At 46.1% G+C, this 19,750-nt stretch overlaps 4 protein-coding genes across 4 annotated transcripts in view; 2 read left to right on the top strand and 2 right to left on the bottom strand.

Annotated features, from left to right (window-relative positions):
• Positions 1–7,235: 7,235 nt before the first annotated feature.
• Positions 7,236–8,219, bottom strand: LOC6549763 (thioredoxin domain-containing protein 17). Its single transcript, XM_001976746.3, has 2 exons — positions 7,853–8,219; positions 7,236–7,511 (listed from the first exon to the last, which is right to left on the bottom strand). The coding sequence occupies exons 1-2, from the start codon at positions 7,995–7,997 to the stop codon at positions 7,249–7,251; spliced, it is 408 nt and encodes a 135-aa protein (XP_001976782.1). The 5' UTR covers positions 7,998–8,219; the 3' UTR covers positions 7,236–7,248.
• Positions 8,220–8,642: 423 nt separating this feature from the next.
• Positions 8,643–9,740, top strand: LOC6549762 (follicle cell protein 3C-1). The gene is made up of 3 exons (XM_026981905.1): positions 8,643–8,784; positions 8,860–9,476; positions 9,540–9,740. The coding sequence occupies exons 1-3, from the start codon at positions 8,643–8,645 to the stop codon at positions 9,723–9,725; spliced, it is 945 nt and encodes a 314-aa protein (XP_026837706.1). The 3' UTR covers positions 9,726–9,740.
• Positions 9,741–9,938: 198 nt separating this feature from the next.
• Positions 9,939–10,876, top strand: LOC6549761 (UPF0729 protein GD16342). The gene is made up of 2 exons (XM_001976744.3): positions 9,939–10,092; positions 10,151–10,876. Exon 2 carries the CDS (start codon positions 10,169–10,171, stop codon positions 10,481–10,483), a length of 315 nt encoding a protein of 104 aa, XP_001976780.1. The 5' UTR covers positions 9,939–10,092; positions 10,151–10,168; the 3' UTR covers positions 10,484–10,876.
• Positions 10,877–11,052: 176 nt separating this feature from the next.
• The window catches only part of LOC6549760 (neurogenic locus Notch protein), a 37,407-nt gene continuing 28,709 nt past the window's right edge, over positions 11,053–19,750 (bottom strand). The window contains exons 6-9 of the mRNA XM_001976743.3: positions 13,415–19,566; positions 13,042–13,351; positions 12,526–12,978; positions 11,053–12,457 (exon numbers count right to left, since the gene is read on the bottom strand). Coding sequence (XP_001976779.2) covers positions 12,111–12,457; positions 12,526–12,978; positions 13,042–13,351; positions 13,415–19,566 — 7,262 coding nt within the window. The 3' untranslated portion in view covers positions 11,053–12,110. The remainder of the gene's footprint in view (positions 12,458–12,525; positions 12,979–13,041; positions 13,352–13,414; positions 19,567–19,750) is intronic.

The following is a 19,750-nucleotide window of genomic DNA, read 5'->3' as shown; positions in this document are numbered from 1 at the left end:
AGGAAAAATTCAATGTGTAGCCCCCACTTTTCCGACTCCCCGGCGAAGGCAATGAAAATGCGTGCAACATTTTCTTTTTCAAACTCACTCTCCACAACGGCAACGAGCTGAGAATTTTTAATTGCTTCGGATTCGGGAGTTTGTTGTGTTTTCTTTATCCTTATATTTTCTTTTATTTTTTTTTCCCCCAGGGCAGGGTGGCATTGGGTGAAAAGGGGGTGGCAGTGGGTGACGTGGTGCTGTGGGTGGTGCAGGAGAAGGTCACTTACCTTTTGTCTCCTCGGATTCTGCTCTGCTTCTTGCTCCCTGCAGAATGCCGCCTATCTTATTTTCTTGTTTATGTTTGTTTGCCTATTCATTTGGGCAGGAAAATTCCAATTCTCCTGGCTTTAACTATATATATATTTACGACGACACTTTATTTATTTAGTTTTATATTTTGTTTTCATACACTTTATGCATTTGCTTGCCGAGCTTGTTTGGTTTTTCATTTAATTTTTGGCACCTAGTGTTTTCATTTTTTCTTCACAGCTTGTGGTATTTTATTAAATTATTTATTCACACACACACACACTTGAGCACTAGAAAAAAAAGCGGTTTATTTTAATGGATTTAATAGTAATATTGCTCTTGGTTATTGCTATCGGCGCTTAGTTATTTATTCAAACATATTTATATTGCGGCTTGCGGATGATTTTTCCGCATGCTGCTGCTGCTGCTGCGGCCAAAGAAAACTGCCTTTTCCGCGTTACATTTGTTGTTGTTTGGGCTGTCGTTTCATTTTTTGTTGTCGTTTTCTATTTTCCATTTCGTTTCTGTTTTTTTTTTTTGTTCTTTGCCTTGTTCCGCTGCATTTGTTGTTGTTTCGTCTCTTTTCCGCCTCTTTGCTCTTTTGACAGTTTTTTGTGGCCGAGAAAAACCCCCTTCTGGTGCGAAAAGTCCGCGATAAAAAGTGCGCAGCCGCCGCTCTTTCACTCGATTTGAACACTCAACAAATTGGGAAACTCACCTCAAACCTTCGAGTTTTATTATTTTCCAGATGCCGCCGCTTCTCTGTTGTTTATCAGCTTCCGCTGACCTATCGCCGCAAAAATTTCGAATTTCGTATCTCTAATTTGTGATTTTTGATTTTTGATTTTTGATTAGCAGAGTAACCGAACAAAAAACTATTAAACAAAACTTAGGATTTCCCTTTCAATGACGTCAAAGACTTTTCTCTACTATTATCGTATCCGAATTATTATTTAGCGCACGCTTTAATTTTTCATCAAAGTCTTTATCAACCGCAGACTGTAAACAGTTTTAATGATTACGTATTATGTATGTAGTATATAGTATATATGGCGTATACTATATGCAGAAACACACGACCGCACAGATAAGTGAGCTTATCGGTGGCTGACAATCCAGTTTACTAGTATTACTTTCAGTGCTCCTATTTTACTACTATTTATTGTAATCAGTTTCGTATTGCCTTGATTGCTTTTCATTTTTCCAATCCAAAATCGTGGATCGCATTTCGCGTTTCGCACCGAAATGATCGCTCAAGCACAACGCGCCAAAATCAACTGAAACCCAAGTGAAATTGAATAAAGCGAACAGCCTCTGAATTCGAAATACATAGAAAAAATGGGGAAAAAAGTGGAAAACAAATAGAAAATAGAACGGCATGCGGCGATTTTAATCGCGCACGCAAAAAAGTCATAATAAAATTGAAAATGGAAATGAAAATGAAAATGGAAAGCGAAAACATCGTAAAACGTGAGAGAAGACTGAGCAGAGGAAATGGGAAATCACGGAGCGGACAAATCTTAATTATAACTAAAGCAAATCAAAAAGATCACGAAAACAAATAGCAGCTTAACCCTTTAAATCTACGTGATCTCTTTAATATCTTTTCTAGGTTTCTAGGTATAACCTTGGCTCAGAGATATCACAGCACATTATAAACAAGCTACAGATCATAAGCAACCAAAAAAAAAAGGACCAATTGAAATGGAGCAAAATCTAAACATCATATAATGATGAATTTGAAAAATAAACTTAGCGATCAGAACGATTGCATCTTAGGCGGACATCCACATCACAGGAAGTAAAAGATCACGATGCGAAAACATCATCATCAAAGGCTGCTCAAGATCGCTGAACCAAATTTCCCAATCAATTTGAAAAGTCAACAAGTGAAACTTAAATATTGATGCGATCCGAGTGCGCTGATCACCGATCAATCAAGAAGCTCTAACCACTTAAGCAAACACACTTCATAACTGATTGATTTGCCAAGGAGGGGAAACTAAGTGGGTTAGGCAGCATTTGAAGATGAAAAGTGTGTGAATGATTCAAGCGATACTCATAGATAGTAAGCTTGCCTGGCCATCATATCATTAACGATCTCTGGGGAGGAGCACTTTCAATTATTATCAGTGCCAGAAGATACAGACTCATCTAATGATCATTATGATACATTATAAAACTTGTTTAGATAACTTTATCGCAGCTGCCTGGAAGATAAGATATCTTCCAGATAAAGAACGATCTTCGGAGTGGTTTTTGTGAATCTATACAAATTTAAAAATTTATATCAATTTGCAAAATCTTGCACATTTCAAATAGCTTGTTCCGATTTCAATTGATCAATTCGTTGCGAAATAGTCACATGCTGCACTTAAATCTGAAAATTGCAGAAACAGGCCAGAAATTGCACGACAGCGCTCAATCTTGATTGTTGTTTGCCGTTGTGGATTGTTCAGTAATGATCACAATCACAATCACGATCACGAGCTTCTTTCTAATTTGATTTTATTGCTCGGCTGCCGATCTTCGTTATGACAAATCAATTTGTTTATTGCTGCTGGGCGCTGCTGTTGTGTGCCGTCGTTATTGTTATTGTTATTTTTATTATCATTATTATGGTTATGGCCACTGCTGCTGGCACTACGTAATATAATTGCAATTAAACAAACACCAAATAGCACTGTGCATACATATGTATGTGTCCATATGCGAGTGTCCAATTGGAATCGAATCGGAAACCGAGTACCAATTCACAGATCCCCGAGTTCCGAGCAGAACAGAACCGCTCTGACAACGCAGCCCGACTGATTCTGAGTTTCGACCGCCGTTGCCATCGAACCGCATCGAAAAAAGGTCGGAAAGTGTTAAGCCAACGTCAACAATAAACAGAAAACCAAGGGGGGCGGTGTAGGGTTAAGAGGGGGTGGCAACGAAAGCCAAAAGAAATTCAAATGAAGACCGGGAAACGGAAGCTCCTCAAAACAAATAATACCCGAAATAACTTAGAATTATTAATAAAAGATATAAGTTATTCCTTGTGCTACGGAATAAGTTATATTTACGGAAAATAAAAAAAAAATAAAATATCCATTGTAAATGGCAAAATATTGAAAGTCGTTAGAAAAACTGATCAAAACTAAGCAAAGAATTGCTCATTGTCATGAATTGTTCTAAATATTCATTAAAAGTATCTATATGTGCATTCTGAATTACCGAGTGCCCTTTTCATTGATATGAAATAAATAAATTATTCCCTATATCTTATCAATTTTCGAAACATATCAGTCCAAGCACCTGATATCAGACCGCTATTAGGTGGAATTAACTGAAATGCTATAAAGTGATAAACAAATAAATTAAAGTAATTATTTTCGCACTTGTTTGCTTAGCTTCTACATTTAAAATGTGGGAGCACTAAAAATAAGATGATTAAACAATAAAGTTTTCAATGCATGGAAATCCTAAGAGCGCCGTCCTTTTTTTTTCCCCCAAGTGCAGTTTCAGAAAATGTGCTGCACTTTGTTGCCATTGACGTTGCTAACGATTTTCAAATAGCGCGCGGCAGTTGACACCCCTTGCCCCTTTGGCCCCCACCCCCCTCTCTCAACACCCCTTTTTCAGTGTCGTCATTAGCAACGTTGCCGGCAAAAAAAATTGTTATTTCTGTTGTTTGTTTGACTTTCGCCTCGTTCGGTCTCGTTTTAGGTTTTGTTTGTCCGAACGCTGTATCAGTTGGAACTTCTGCACATTCTGATAAGAATTCCAGCTCGCTCCAGCTCCACCCCCCAGCACGCCTTAACCCCCGCTCAGGTAGTACACGTTAATTTATCGCAATCATTTGGGGAAATCGGTCAGTAAATGCCTAGGGGCTGACCACCACATGGCTCATTACCAAATTGGGGCAAGTGCCGCCGAAAAAAACAAAGGCAGCGAAGTGCGGGGGCACTATAGGGTTAAAAATTGATAGGGTTTGCTTTTTTCTAGGCCAAACGATCGGAATTTCAGAAGGGTCAGTGAATAAACCTTAACTATATGTAATGTAAATAAATAAATCTTTCCTTAAATTTGTTCATACTTTTGGTTGAAATCAACCACATTCCGGATTACTTGGATCCTACCGCTATTTGTTCGATATTTTTAATATATATTTTTTGTTTCGCAATCGCTTCACCCCTTTCCCTCACCATTCAAAATAACACTATTCTCTTCAGATCCAACCAAGTGTGACATTTGATTGGATTTTTGCGTATATATCATTTTTTTTGTGCCTGTTATTTTTGATTTCGATTCGCCTATAAAAATTCAATATATATAGGCAAATATATATATATACATATATGTACATATGTACATATATGCAGAGCTGTGCGCAGCAAATATAAAATATGTGCACGCTGCCACATGTATCAGCTATATCATCATTATAGATATAATTTCCACATATCGTTCATATATGCACTACACGTTTGTTTTTGCTGTTCCCATGGACTAAATGCGTCAATTAAATATAAAGAGCAATAATAAATGAAGTATACAAAGCGGGTGAGAGATGCAGATCCTAAGATTCTCGTCTTGTATGTACATACATACATATGTACATCGAGATTATAAATAAAATATGATTTTCAATGACACTATAAATCGAAACTTTTGCAGGTGCATATGGATGGCAAAAACGAAATAAACAAATACCAAATATCCGTTGCGTTAAAAGATTTAGAGCCCAAGAAAAGAATTTTTCAATCTCCAATCCGCATAGAACGTTATGTACTATATATAATTTCGATATATGCATTCGGTTTTGTATTCTGCGTATGCTTAATTTATTTGCAATTTGGATTTCGGATTTTTACGAGCTTCTTTAATGACATTTTGCTGAATTCGGATCGTTAGGGGTACGATCTTTATAGAGGGGGTGTGTGCAAACGATCAGCTGTCTAGCTTGTTACGTGCCTCATTAAGAATTTTCTGATTTTAATTGACAGAAGAACGCAGTCCGCACAGAAATAAGACATAGAAATCAGAATTTGATTTTGTTTATTATAAATTTCCAATGTTTTCTGACTGCTCATTAAATTTAATTTTTCGCCACAAGAAATATGCCAAGGTCAAATGTATTTCTCTCAATGTTTCTATGGAGGCAAGACTCTTTTAGATCGGAAAATATTATTTTCATACTCAATCGATTCTATCATAATATCTAAACGAACTAAACTAGTAACTCAGTTTATGTAAATGGGAAAAAATAGACGCATATTTTTGGGCTGCAACATTAAAATCCATAAAAATATCCATAGGCATTAAGTGAAGAACAAATTTACATATAATATGTGATATTTTTTTAAAGTGCCAATAAATAATATATGTAGAACGATATGGTGTGTGGCAAACCAAATTTGTAGCGCCTGAGAGACGATAAAATAATATGTGTGCAACCTTCAGCATTCTCCTCGCTGTCTCCCTGTTCGATCGCTGCCAATTTAATTTAATTTATTTGTTTTTTACTTTCTCGTTCGACCCATTCGACGCGACTCGTTTGAACCATTTTGTTGTCATCTTTCTGCGATTTTAATAATTTAGCACCATGCCGCCAAGTGGATCACGGTGCATGTTGCTGTCACTGGCTGCCGCTGGCAACTGATTTATTTATTCATTGATTTGTCAATGATTTAACGTAAAAGTTAGAAAAGAAAACGCCCAAGAAGCAACAGTCTTGCCCCGCACAATTAATATGCAACGCGGCCGAAGCAACAGGGTTTTGTGGCTAAGAAGTTATGGTAATTGGTTTTGCCTGCTCTTACATTTCCTAAGTATTGAACGTAATGGTTTACCTGACTTTGTTGCATACTTTTCAAATATCTATGTATTTTATAAGCTATAAATATATTAATTTATAAATATATTATTTATATTATTAGTTTTATTTATATATTCTGTACCTGTATTTTAGTTTTATTTATATATTTTATACCTGCATTTTTAGTTTTATTTATATATGTTATACCTGCATTTTTACTTTTAATTGTATATTATATACCTGTATTTTTAGTTTAGTTTATATATTTGATACCTTTGTTTTTAGTTGAGTTCTAAAGTTAAGACCTTAGGAGCTGGTTTTATTGGCTAGCATTTTCTGTTTTCTGTACTTTTTATATTCAATTGTATTTCATATTTATTTTCTAACTCACAAACGAACAGTTAGGCGAAAACGCAACAGGGTGAACCGTTACAAGTCCACTTAGACATCCACTTTTCGGCAGGATCTATCATGTCTTCCTTCATTGCTTGTGTTTAGTAAGTTTACAGTTACCAGTTACAGTTACAGTTACAGTTAATCACCTTGCAAAACTGTGCGGTCGTGTGCTTCAAATGCGACGTTAATTTGTGTAATCTGCTATGCTTAGCTATCTTCCTTTGAGTTTACCTATTTTTTTGGGAACTGTTTCGGTTTTGTGTTTTGTTGGGTTTATGTTGTTTTTTTTAGTTGGAGCACTTGCAAAAAATAAAACAAAACTTAAATCGCGGCATTAGCGCGTGCGAGCGAGATGGCGCGTAGGCACGCGTGTTTACCGTTGAACGCGTGTGCCGCTATTACCGTTACAGCCCCGATTCCGATGCCTTTGCTTTGTCAGCCGCGCTCTGCCAAACGATTCGTCCTGGTCGACGACATGCGTGCAAATAAACCGAGCAAATGCCGAACACTGCGCTGCCAGCCAGAAACGCTCGACTCATTCCGTTCTCCCCCCCCTCCGTTTTTCCATTTCACCATTTTCGCAACCCCGCCCTCTCCTACTAGAATTCCACTCGTTCCTTCCTTCGAGTGGAGCGCACTGCAAACTGAGAGAGCCACAGCGACGGAGAGCGCCGCAGCGACAGGGGGAGAGAGAGAGAGAGAGCGCGCGCGAGAGAGAAAGTGAGCGAGAGAGTGGGAGTGAGTTTAAGTCAAATCGCATTTTATTGAGCGACAAAAGTGGACTTCTTCGGATCGGTCTCCTCGAAAAATAGCTCCAGCAGACTCATCTTGAGCAGCTGATCCCCATCCAGCCGCTCCACGCCCTTCCAGCGTATGAGTGTCGGTATGCCCTCCACCGAGTAGGGCGGCTTTCGGAACAAATTCTCCTTGCCCATCCAGAACTCCCGGTTGCCCACGTCCACCACCAGGATCATGCAATCCGCCGGCGCGTGGGTGCGAAAGGCACTCATGATGGTGTCCTCGGCTGCAAAAATATCAGCGATAATGGGGTTTACTTAAAGGGGGGAGGCCACAACTATGCGATGAAATGCATGTAAATTATGAAGATGCAACTCCCAATGAAAAGCGAAAGGAATGGCAAGAACCTAAAACTAAAATCAAAAGTAACTGAAGTTGCATGGAAATTATGGAGATTATTACTCCCAATGAAAAGCGAATGGAATGGCATGAACCTAAAACTCAAATCAAATGCAACTCAATGTATGCAGCTACTTGCTACCTAAAACCGCAAATGAATGAATTAGAATGAGCGCGATAAGCAGAAGTAGTAACGAAGTATGGTCGCGAGGGGAATTCGTCACCTACCCGCCACGCAGTCCGGACACCAGCTGCGTCCGGCCTTGTCCTTCTCGCCGTAGAAGTAGATGTAGATGGGGCTGCGCTGGTTCTCGTACAGCTTGATCAGGTTCTCCATCTCCTTGAATCCCCGTGCCGGTACGTAGTCGGGCATTTTGCCAGTGTACAGATGTATGTGTGTGTGTGAGTGTTAACCGTTTATCGAAACTCGGTTCGGTTCTTTTGCTTAACACATTCGGCACAATGATAATTTGGACATTTTTATGGCATAATTCTATTGGATTGTTGGGTTTGTCAAACACAAAAAACTATACATATCGCAAGGCTGTATATTCTTTCAAATGTTAGCCGCTCGATATTTTCTGTTAGTGGTATTTCTGTTAAGTTCTGCAAAGCGCATAAAAAATATATCAAAAGTATTGAAAATAAAATTTAGATAAAATAGCAACGTATTGCATTGATTTGAAACATTGCAATTATTGTAATTACTCGTATCACTTGTTAAATTCTGTATAATAACGATCTCTGCTTGTTTCGTCGTATTTATGTTAGCTATCCCTTGGTAATCCTGGTACCGAATATTCTGTAATTTTTGGCGGGATTTTCAAAACGATTTTGGAAAGTAGTTCGAGCACATAAAGTGCTGGATAGTTTTTCAATTTTCTAAAAATACGATTTTCGTATCGAATGAGATTATCTGTGCAGCTAAACCACAACTTTTAGTTAATCAGCTTAAGAAATATGAATATGCCCCTTAAATTTCGGAAGTAATCTGTGTTTTCCACTCACTTTCCTCCAAATGAATGAAGTGCACTTGCTGCGTGCAAATTCAGCTTATTCAGGCATAACCCTGACACAATTTGTCGGTTCTCACAACTTGAACTTCGTTGGGGGTCGCTTTAAATGGAAGACTCAAAAAATCTTGAAAAACTGCAAGCCCAGTAAGAAATGGCATATAAAATGGATGGCGCAACACCAGAAGTATTCAGTGTTTCACAGATACCACGATGGGTAAGCATTGAATGGTGTATTATCCAAAAAATTTCCTATCATAATACTCAATATTTCAGCTGCCTTTAAGAGTTCGCTGCTGCTGCTGACGCTTCTGCTAGCCATCCATCTGGAGGCCTTCAAGATAGTGTACAAGAAGCCGCTCTACGGGATGGGTAATCTCATCAAGGACAAACGGGTGAAGACGAAGCTTGTCAAGCTGGAAACCAGCACCATGAGCAGCACCACCACCGCCGCAGAGGATTGGCCCACGGCTGTTGAGTTTGTGATCATAACGACGCCCCCAAGCGACTTGGATGCCACCTCGGAATCCGTTGCCACCACAGAATCGCCAGTTGGTGAGGCGCCCCACTTGGGAACGTCGGAAGGATCCACCAGCTCTGGAGAACCATCGAGCACAACACCGTCGAGCAGCAGCCTGCTGAGCGCTATTCCCGCGCCACCGACACCTGGAGTGGCCGTCCAGGATAATCAGCCAGTTCCCTGCACCTGCGGCGTCTTCCTCTCCTCCCAAATACCCAATGGCTTGCCCACGAAGCCGCTAATCCACCAGGAATTGGACCAAATGTTCCCCTGCAATGCGATCGGTCGCAAGCAGTGTCAAACCAAATGCCTGGAGACGGTGAGTACTGTACAGTGAGCACTGGGCGAAACCCATCATTTGACTTACCGGTGCCTTTTTTAGATCGTGCAACACCTGCCAAATTCGGCAAATATAGTGTGCTCCGCGTTGGGTCACGATTGCCACAAGGAACGGGCGTATTTGTTCATCAAGAACTGCAACAACCAATGGGTTAATACGAATCTGCAGGCTGGCAGGGAGTACTGTTGTCGCTCTGGCCTTCCCTACCGCTGCCCGTTGATGGGTTAACATGCTGCAAATGAAATAAATTCCTGATATGACAACAATTTTTAACTGTATTACAATGCTGTATTAGATGGGGTTAAGGAAAAGCCAAAGTGTGTATATATGTATAAAGGATTAATATTTTAAGCCAGCTAGCAATGGTTCGAGTCCGCGCTGGATTAGTCTAACCGGTTGCGGTCTCTGCTAGCGGGTGCGTATTTTTCCAAGAGAACCGTATATTCGTGGTATTCAGGCCTTAAACCAATAACAAAATAATAACTGGTTACACTGCAATTTTTTGCCAATAAATAAAGAGCAATTAAGTTAAGGAAAACAAAGCGCCCTTGGGCCATAACATCACCAGTAAGCCAGTAAGCTAGTTTCAAAATAGGTACGTTCCGCAAACGTTACAATCACATAAACACCAATAACTATCAGTTTTGCCCCAGTTTTCAGTAACCAAAACAATGGTGTGCGTGCCCTGTTTCATCATTCCACTGCTGCTGTACATTTGGCACAAGTTCGTCCAGCCGATACTGCTGCGCTACTGGAATCCCTGGGAGAAGAAGGACGCCGATGGCAATGTGATCAAGACGGGTCCCGACTTCCCCTTCGAGTGCAAGGGCGGCGTTTGCCCCTTCGTGCCGGGGGCCAAGAAAACCCAGACAAGCGGCTGTGATGGCGATGCCACGGAGTCCACAGAATCCAAAGAATTCACGGTATCCGAAAATCCGCACTTGACGGCGGAGGTGGAGGCGGCGGAAGCCAAGAAGGAGATCTAGTCGAAATGTTCCAAATACTATAACTATAACTTTTTTTTTGACCTTGTTCATAAGCGCAGAAACCACGCACACTACACTACACAACAAAAAAAAAAGACACCTTATTCAACATGCGATGTGTGGTGGGCGGCGGTCGGTTAGGGGGCGTGGCCGCTGGGGAGTAATTAACTTTAATTAAATGTACACCTTCACCACGCGAAAAAGCTGCTCTTTTCCTGCGGGTACGTGTCGGGTTAAAGGTTAACTTCACAGAGTTCCATTAGCCACAAAATACATATGTATGCAAATGTTACACTTAATTCCAGGCACATGTTAAATACTGCTAAGAATTCGCGGTTTCAACAGTGCGTTATTGTTTAGCAGAATAATAAAAAGAATGAAATAAACACACGAGTTTTAAAATAATTATTTAATATTTATTATTTATCTCAAAAAGGTTGCAGTTTTGTTTTGCTGTCTGGCTGTTTAAGTTAGGAAAACAAGTAATTTTACAATTTACACATTAAAAACTTACACAAAATATAGACGAAAGAAATTAAAGCAAATCGAACGAGAAAATCGTATCTGCGTGTGCTTTTCTGTTGTATATTTTTTGAAAATATCTATTCATCAACTTAGAAAATATAGAGGCGCCTTATATATATAGTAAACTTGGCTGGTTACTGTCTTTTTCATGAATTTTTTTTTCGCTTTTATCGTTTTTTTGTTTTAATTAGACTTATACGTTTCCGTTGGTGATTTTTGTGTAATTTTTGCAAATCCTTTTGTTTTGTATTTGTCAACTTAAATCAAACAGTTATGAGAATCTTTTTACAGTTTAGCTTAGTCAATATGTAATAATACATAATAGTCATAATAATAATAATAATAAAAAAAAAACTTGGTGTAAAAAAAAAGGTTTGATGCGGTGTACGTCTAACAATTTTGTTTATATAAGCACTTCAGTTTCAAAACCTACAGAACTATGAAATTTATATATATTATTTTTATAGCATTTGGGCCATAATTAAATGTAGAATTCGATAAAAACTTAGCGTAGTCTTATGGCCTAGTGATATAATGGTCACTTACAACTACAAATGCCCCACAAACGTTTAATCGATCAATCAGAATTTGCGCTAAGTGTAGTTTCTCCTCTAACTCTGTCTGCTTATGTTGGTTTTTTTTGTTTTGTATTGTTTTCTTTACTGGAAGCTACGATGACGTTACGACAATAAGATAAAATGCGCCACAAAACGAGCTCTTAACTGGAATATCTATGAGTAGATATATATATCTCTATATCTATATATATATATGTATATATATATATGCGATCGGCACGCACTGTACAACAAGCATAAAAATAATTTAAGTTACTACAATTTATGACGCTTCTTCCGCTAGAAGTGCGCATTTTGATCTAACATCTAAAACTTATAGACACACACAAAAAAAAAAAAATAGTCACGTGAAAAAATACATAATCGTAGAGATTTAGAGAATTACAATATATAGCATTTTAGATAGAACGTAGCCGCGGACTCTTTAAGAGTCCCTCTGCTGTTATCCTTGGCAAACCATTCAATTATCCTTATTCGATCCCATCATCCAGATCATTCAGATCATCCAGATTATCGGCTTATGGTCAAATGTAGATGGCCTCGGATCCCTTGTTGGCCTGATGGCCACCGGAAATGTAGAGATTATTGGCCGCCGGCGATTGGACGCCCTCGCTCCAATCGGAATTCGATCGCGGCGATGAGGAGGACCAGTGGCCAGGTGACTCCGGCGAGGGCGTTGGATAGCTGTCCAGCGTTTGGACCAAATGCTGCGGCGTATGGCCGCCGGAATGCTGGCTCGGAGGCGTTAGGTACTGGTAGAAGGCCTGCTGATTGTGCTGCGACGACGGCGACAGCATGTTGGTCGACGGCGACGAGCCGGACATCGAACTTTGTATCGAGGGCGGATTCATTTGACCCGAGTGAAATGAGTCTGAGAGTGGGAAATGTTGAAATTATTAGAGATCAAAACCAATGCATCTACAATCATCGATGCCCTACCCGGAGATCCACAAAATCCATTCAGGTCCAAGCCCGCTGAACCGAACTCCAGGCCTCCGAGTTGCTGCTGTTGCTGCTGCTGCTGCTGTTGCTGCTGCTGATGTTGCTGCTGCTGTTGCTGCTGCTGCTGCTGTTGCTGCTGCTGCTGCTGTTGCTGGGGTGATATCGTTTGCATTATTGCACTGCTCTTCGAGGATTGCGGCGGGGCGAGCATAATGCCCATATCGCTGCCCGTCGGCGAGATGATACCCAAGCTTACGGGCGAGTTCTGTGGCCCCGGGCCACCAGCGCCGCCGCCACTGCCGCCGACCACGCCCCCACCATTGGCGCCGCCCAGCAGGCTGTTCAGATTGCTGCCACCGAACTGCTTCTGCTGTGTGGCATGCCTCATCGCCTGGATGTGGGTGGGCGAGGTGGGCAGACTGGGTCGCGACTTGGCCGGCGATGGTGAACCTAAATAGCGTGCAAATAAATATGATTAATACATACATAAGCACTCTAGCAGCACAAACTTACCCAAGTAGGCGTGTGGCGAAAGCGCCAGGCTGCTCTGCACCGAATGCGGTGGCGATTGGTTCGAGTACGGCGGACTGAGTCCCTGCTCGTGGCTATTCCCGTTACCGGCACCAGTCAGACCGCCCATACCGCAGAGGCCGCCGGGCAGAACGCCGGGCCCGACACCATTCCGCTGGCCATTGCCATTCATCCCGAGTCCTTGGCCATTGAGCAGCTCCTGCTGAAATGGCGAGCCCATCGAGTAGCCATAGTTGTCCAGCTTGATCATGTCCAGGCCGTTGCCCTGCAGCGATTGCATCGACTGCGCATTCTGCAATAGTAATAATATGGTTGCGTTAATAATTGTAATGAGCCACTTGTGATCCACACTTACCTTGATGCAATCCTCATAGCTCGGCGGCTGTTTGGCGCCCGTGTTCGGATTGCCGCCGTTCGCCAGCGGTGCGGCCATCGCGTTCGAGTACATGGAACTGGTGTCGTACGGACTGGGCAGATTCCCGCCCATGCCCACGCCCACCGGTGATCCCTCCAGTTCGTGGGACATGGCCGCCACGGCTGCCGCCGCTGCCGCTGCTGCAGCTGCTTGTGCCGCTGAATTCGTTGGCGGTACACCCGGCACTCCACCCGTCAGCTGGCCCGGATTGAGGCCCCCATTCAAGTTGGCGGCCTTTTTTGAGGCCGCACTTGTCTTTTTTGAACTGGCCTTGCGTCGCAAACTGCCCGTGGCATCCAGTCCATTGTCGGGACTGCCCTCGATCAGTTTGGCCTTCTTGGCCGCCTTCTGTTTGGCCGTCTGGCTGCTTTGCTTTCCGCTGGCATTGCCGTTGCCATTGTTGCCACCGTTTCCAGCGGATATGACCGTCGGCTGGGTGATCAACTGCGGCTGCTGTTGGCCCGGCGGCGGGGATCCGATCATGGCCTGCGGTGTCATGCTCAGCATTTGCGGAGAACGCGGCACATGCTCGTCCAGCAGCCGAACGATATCGTGATGCAGTCGCTCGCTGGCCACGTCGCGTGGCAGTCGGTCCATGTGATCGGTGATCTCGCGATTGGCAAAGTTATCCAGCAGCGCCTTGCACGCCTCATAGCTGCCCTCGCGTGCGGCCAGGAAGAGCGGTGTCTCGTCCTTATCATCCTGGGCATCCCGGTTGGCATGGTGCATTAGTAGAATGTTCACCGCTTCCGTATTATTTACCGCCGCTGCCCAGTGGAGTGCGGTCTTGCCGGAGTTATCCGCTGCATTGATATCCGCATCGGCGGTGATCAAATCCTCCACCATGCCCTCGATGGCGAGACGAGCGGCCAGTATCAGTGGCGTGGTGCCGTCATGCATTCTGGCATTTAGATTGGTGGCCCTGTTCCTGAGCAGTATCTGGAATACGCCCATGGCATCGGCGGCCACGGCAGCGTGCAGCGGTGTCCTGCCCGTGTTGTCCTGGCAATTGGCATCCGCACCGGCGTCTAGTAATCTCTTGGCGGCATCTGCACGAGCAAAGCGAGCCGCCAAATGCAGTGATGTCTCGCCGGTTTTGTCCATGGTGGCATTCAGTTCGGCTCCCTGGGCCAGTAGATCGGAAATCACCTGGGCCGTGCTGTCCTCGTTATTCTCGATATCCTCGCCCGTATCCAGACCGCCGCCACGAACGGCCGCAATCATTAGGGGCGTGAGTCCGCAAGGACCACGTGCATCCACATCATGCTTGCCGCCATCCTGATGCGCCGGCGGTGTCATTATGGCACGCACATCGACCACATCCAGATGGGCCTGCGACCAGACCCTCTGATCCGCCTCCTCGTACTCGCTGACCATGGTGTGATCACTGGCATAGCCACCATTGTTGCCCAGGCCCACACCGGAAACGGGATCACTGCGCTGCCGCTTGGGCAGCGGCATATCCGATTCATCGTCGGACCAATGGGCACCCGGCTGGCCGACACCCTGCGACTGCAGGGCCACCTGTTTGTTGAGGTTACGCATCTCTTGGCCGTGGGGATCACGGCGACGACGTGACATTACCGCCGCCGGTGCTCGGAATCCCTCCGGGAACCAGGTGACGCCATGCGCCCGCTTCCTTTGCGTGCTCAGGACCATGCCAAGGAAGGCCAAGCCCAGGATGACCAGTATAATGCCGGTTATCACGTACTTAACGTTCGCCAGCGGCTCACCGTTGTCCTCATCGCCGGGATTCTTGATGCCCCGCACGCTGTGTATCTGAAAGTCGTTCCTCAGCTGATGTTTGGCCGCCGTGGCAGCCAGAAATTCGGCTGCCTCCACGGCGTGTGTGAAGCACTCGGTGCACTTGCGGTTATCAATCTCCAGATAGATTTGTATGCCCGTCTGATGGACCTGTTGCGTGTAGAGGATCTTGTTCTTCCTTGCAAAGTCTGTGTCCTCGATCTCCGGCACGCGCACATTATCCTTCCAGTTGATGATGATGTCGTGGCCAAGGGCATCCTTCTTCAGTCGCACCGTTGTGCGCAGCATGTGGCTCATGTTCCTTAGGAACTGGGCCTGAATCTCACGGAATGCCTCCACATTCATCAGCATCACCACGGACATGGCACCCTCGGCCAGAACCGGTGACTGTGTCTTGTTCTCGCAATCGAGACCATCCCAGCTGCACTCCGCATTGTTGCAGCCGTAGTCGCAGAAGCCATCGCCGTAGTGCTTCTGGCAGTAGGCATCGAAGAGGCTGTCGCAGCTCTTCAGCTTCCGCTCGCAGTCGTGGCCATCGTAGTGGCATGCAGCATTGTTGCACTCCTCGTTGCATTTGCCATTCTTGAACTTGTTCCAGCACTCGTTGGCCGTGCAATTGGCCCACGGATTGATGCCCAGCGAGCAATCGTTTCCATCAAAGTTGCACGCATACGTATTACAATCCGAATCGCAGATGCCATTACCCTGCTTCTCCGTGCAGCCCCGCTTGTCGCACATGGCCCGCTGCTGCTCCAGGTCGGCGGCATAGCGATCATTTCCCGAACCGGAACCGCCATTCCAACCCGGATAGTTGGCATCATAGATATCGCAGCGTTTGCCCTTCCATTTGCTCGGACAGAGACACTCGTAGTCGCCCAGGAGATCCTCGCAGGCGGCGCCCTGGGCGCAGGGATTCGGGGAGCATTCGTCCAGCGTATCAATCTCGCAGTGCTCACCCAGTGTGCCCTTCGGACACTCGCATCGATAGCCGAATCCCTCGTCCGCGACCACACAGTTGCCCACCCGGCACGGATTCGAATCACAGTCCTGGCCACTCAGCTCACAGTTCTTGCCATAGAAACCATTGTTGCAGATGCAGTGGTGGCCACTCTGTCGAATATTGCAGTTGCCACCATTCTGGCACGGGCTCTGGGCACAAAAGTCCACCTTGTGCTCGCAGTGCCGGCCCATGTGTCCAGGTCGGCAGTTGCAGTGATAGTTATTGACCAGCTGGACGCAGTCCAGGGTGCCGGCATTCGAGCAGGGATTGCTCAGGCACTCGTTGATGTCGCCCTCGCAGCGGGCACCCACGAAACCAGGCTGGCAGACGCACTCGAAGCCACCGACGCGATCGATGCAGCTGCCGTTGTTGTGGCAGGCACCCGGTTTGCAGTCATCCTTGTTGATCTCGCATATGATGCCCATCGTGCCCGGCGGACAGCTGCAGCTGAAGTTCATCACACGGTCGTGGCAGGTGCCGCCATTCTGGCAGGGATTCGGCGCACAATCATCGATGTTCAGTTCACAGTTCTGACCCTGGAAACCCTGACGACACTGGCACTCGTAGGCTCCAATGAGATCGCGGCAGGTGCCGCCATTCTGGCACGGTTGCGACTGGCACTCGTCGATCTCCTTTTGGCAATAGCTACCGGCATATCCCTGCGAGCAGTAGCACACATGACTATTTCCGTAATCCTTGCATGTGCCATTGTTGCACAGCTGGCGCAGGCTCAGTCCCTTCCGGTCCGCGGCATCCTGGCAGGATATGGTCTGGACATCGCACAGCTTACCCGTCCAACCCGCCGAGCACTTGCAGCTAAACTGATGCTTCATCTGGCTACAGGTCGCTCCATTCTCGCACGGCGATTGACCACACCAGTCCACATACTCGGAGCACTGTTTGCCCGTAAAGCCACTGGGACAATGGCATGTGTACTCGTTGTTCTGCTCATGGCAGGTGGCTCCATTCAGGCAGGGATTCGAATCGCATTTGTTCAGCTTGTACTGGCAATTGGCACCGGAGAATCCAGCCAGACAGCTGCAGTTGTAGCCATTGATGCCATCGATGCAACTGCCACCGTTTAAGCATGAGCTCTCCGTGCAGTCCTCGTCGTTCGTCTGGCAATTGATGCCGGAGAAGCCGAGTGGACAGGTGCAGGTGTAGCTATTCACATACTGACTACAGGTGGCACCATTCTGGCACGGCTGGCTCAGGCACTCGTTGATGTCCGTCTCGCAGTGCTTGCCATCGAAGCCATCCACGCACAGGCAGCTGTAGTCACCGATCCCGTCCAGACAGGTGCCACCGTTCTGGCACGGAAACGAGGCGCAATCGTCCGTATTGATGGCACAGTCCCGGCCCTCATAGCCCTTGGTGCACAGGCACCTGTACGATCCGGGCACATTCAAGCAGCTGGCGCCATTCCGGCAGGGAGAGCTCAGCGAGCACTCGTCTATGTCCTCGTCGCAATAGCGGCCCGTGTAGCCCAGTTTGCAGGTGCACGAGAAGTCCAGGAAGTTTGAGCTGGGTGTGCATTTGGCCTCGTTCTTGCAACGATTGCTGGCACAGGGATCCATCTTGCTCTCGCAGTCCCTGCCCGTGAATGGCACCTTGCAGACGCACTTGTAGCCGTTGACCTTGTCGATGCAGGTGCCACCATTGCCGCACGGATTGGTCACACAATCGTCGATATTCGTCTCGCACTTCTGGCCCGTATAGCCGGGCATGCACTGGCAGCTGAAGGCGTTGAGCTTGTCGTAGCAGGTGCCGCCATGCTGGCAGGGATTGCTGCTGCACTCGTCAATGTCCAGCTCACACCGCTTGCCCGTGTATCCCGGCGGACAGTGGCAGATGAACTCGTTGATCCCATCCTCGCAGCGTCCCTCGTTCACGCAGGGATTCGAGGCGCACTCGTCTACATCGCTCAGGCAGTGGGCATCGTAGAATCCACGTGGACACTCGCACTTGTAGCCATTCACCTGGTCAATGCAGACGCCATTGTTGGCACACGGACTGCTGATGCACTCGTCCACGTTCTTCTCGCAATGCTGGCCGGTGAAACCGGGCACACACTGGCACTTGTACGAGTTGATGCCATCGATGCAGGTGGCACCATTGTTGCAGGGATTGCTGTGGCATTCGTTCACATTGACCTCACAGTTCTTGCCACTGGTGCCAGCCTGGCACTGGCAGTAGTAGCTGCCCACACGATCCTGGCAATGGCCATCGAACTGGCAGGGATTCGATTCGCACTCGTTGATCTGCTTCTGGCAGATGTAGCCTGTGTAGCCGGGATCGCATAGGCACTTGAAGCTGTTCACGTCGTCGATGCACTTGCCCCGATGGCAGGGATTCGAGTCGCAATCGTTGATATTGATCTCGCAACTGGTGCCCGTGTATCCTGGCGGACACTCGCAGCTGTAACCCGCTATCGAGTCGTGGCAAATGCCCCGATTCCTGCACGGCTGCGACTGACAGTCGTCTATATTGATCTGACATCGTGCGCCCGTGAAGCCCAACGCACAGCTGCATTTAAAGCCGTTGATCTTGTCGTGGCAGGTGCCATCGTTCAGGCAGGGATTCGATTGGCATTCATCGATGTCGATCTCGCACTGGGTGCCCGTGAATCCTGGCATGCAGACGCACCGGAAGGTGCCGGGATCGTCCAGGCAAGAGCCCTCGTTCTGGCACGGATGCGATTCGCACTCATTGATGTTTGTCTCGCAGCGCGGACCGGTGAAGCCCTGGGAGCAATTGCATCTGTAGCTGCCCGGTGTGTTTACACAAATGCCGTTGTGTTCGCATGGGGATCCCTGGTCACATTCGTCTATGTCCTCCGAGCAGTCGACGCCCTTATAGCCGGTGGCGCAGGAGCAGGCGTAGGAACCGTTTATGGGGCTCGTGTCACAAATGGCGTCCGCGTGGCAGGGATTCGAGGTGCAGGCATCGTCCAGGTGGCACAGCAACCCCGTCTTACCCTTGGTGCACTGGCAATAGAAGCTGCCAACGCCATCGATGCACGTGGCGCCATAGAAACAGGCCGCCTGCTTGCAGTCGTCGGTGTTGTTGCTGCAATCCAATCCCGCCCAGCCATTCACACAGATGCAACTGTACGAGCCGTGGGTGTTGGTGCAGGTGGCACCGTTCTGGCACACCGGATGATCCCGCTGGGCGCACTCGTCCACATCGTCCTGGCAGAATTTGCCCGTGAAGTTCGGGGGACAGCGGCAGGTGTAGTCCGAGATGCCATCGATGCAGGTGCCACCGTTCTGGCAAAGATGTCCCAGGCAGTCGTCGTAGTTCTGTTCGCAGTTCTTGCCCTCGAAACCTTGGGTATAAATCACAATGTCACCATTAGTACGGAAGATCTTTCTCTTATACACTTGCAGTAGTTTAGAACTATCAAATTCAACAAATTTTGGTAATGATCTTAATTATTTCGATTTGAGATCAATGTTTTCGTATTTAAGGTATTTTTGGTATTTTCAAATAAAATACATAATTTAATAAAA

The sequence above is a fragment of the Drosophila erecta genome, unplaced genomic scaffold (genome assembly GCF_003286155.1).
Source record: "Drosophila erecta strain 14021-0224.00,06,07 unplaced genomic scaffold, DereRS2 tig00000126-arrow-pilon, whole genome shotgun sequence".
In the NCBI taxonomy this organism is placed as follows: Eukaryota; Metazoa; Arthropoda; class Insecta; order Diptera; family Drosophilidae; genus Drosophila; species Drosophila erecta.
This window is presented reverse-complemented; position numbering and strand designations above follow the sequence as displayed.

Coding starts and splice junctions, on each gene's coding strand:
- LOC6549763 (XM_001976746.3), bottom strand. CDS start 7,997: ATGCCCGACTACGTACCGGCACGGGGATTCAAGGAGATGGAGAACCTG. Junction 7,512..7,852: donor GTGTCCGGACTGCGTGGCGG/GTAGGTGACGAA, acceptor ATATTTTTGCAG/CCGAGGACACCATCATGAGT.
- LOC6549762 (XM_026981905.1), top strand. CDS start 8,643: ATGAATGAAGTGCACTTGCTGCGTGCAAATTCAGCTTATTCAGGCATA. Junction 8,785..8,859: donor CTTGAAAAACTGCAAGCCCA/GTAAGAAATGGC, acceptor ACGATGGGTAAG/CATTGAATGGTGTATTATCC. Junction 9,477..9,539: donor AAACCAAATGCCTGGAGACG/GTGAGTACTGTA, acceptor TGCCTTTTTTAG/ATCGTGCAACACCTGCCAAA.
- LOC6549761 (XM_001976744.3), top strand. CDS start 10,169: ATGGTGTGCGTGCCCTGTTTCATCATTCCACTGCTGCTGTACATTTGG.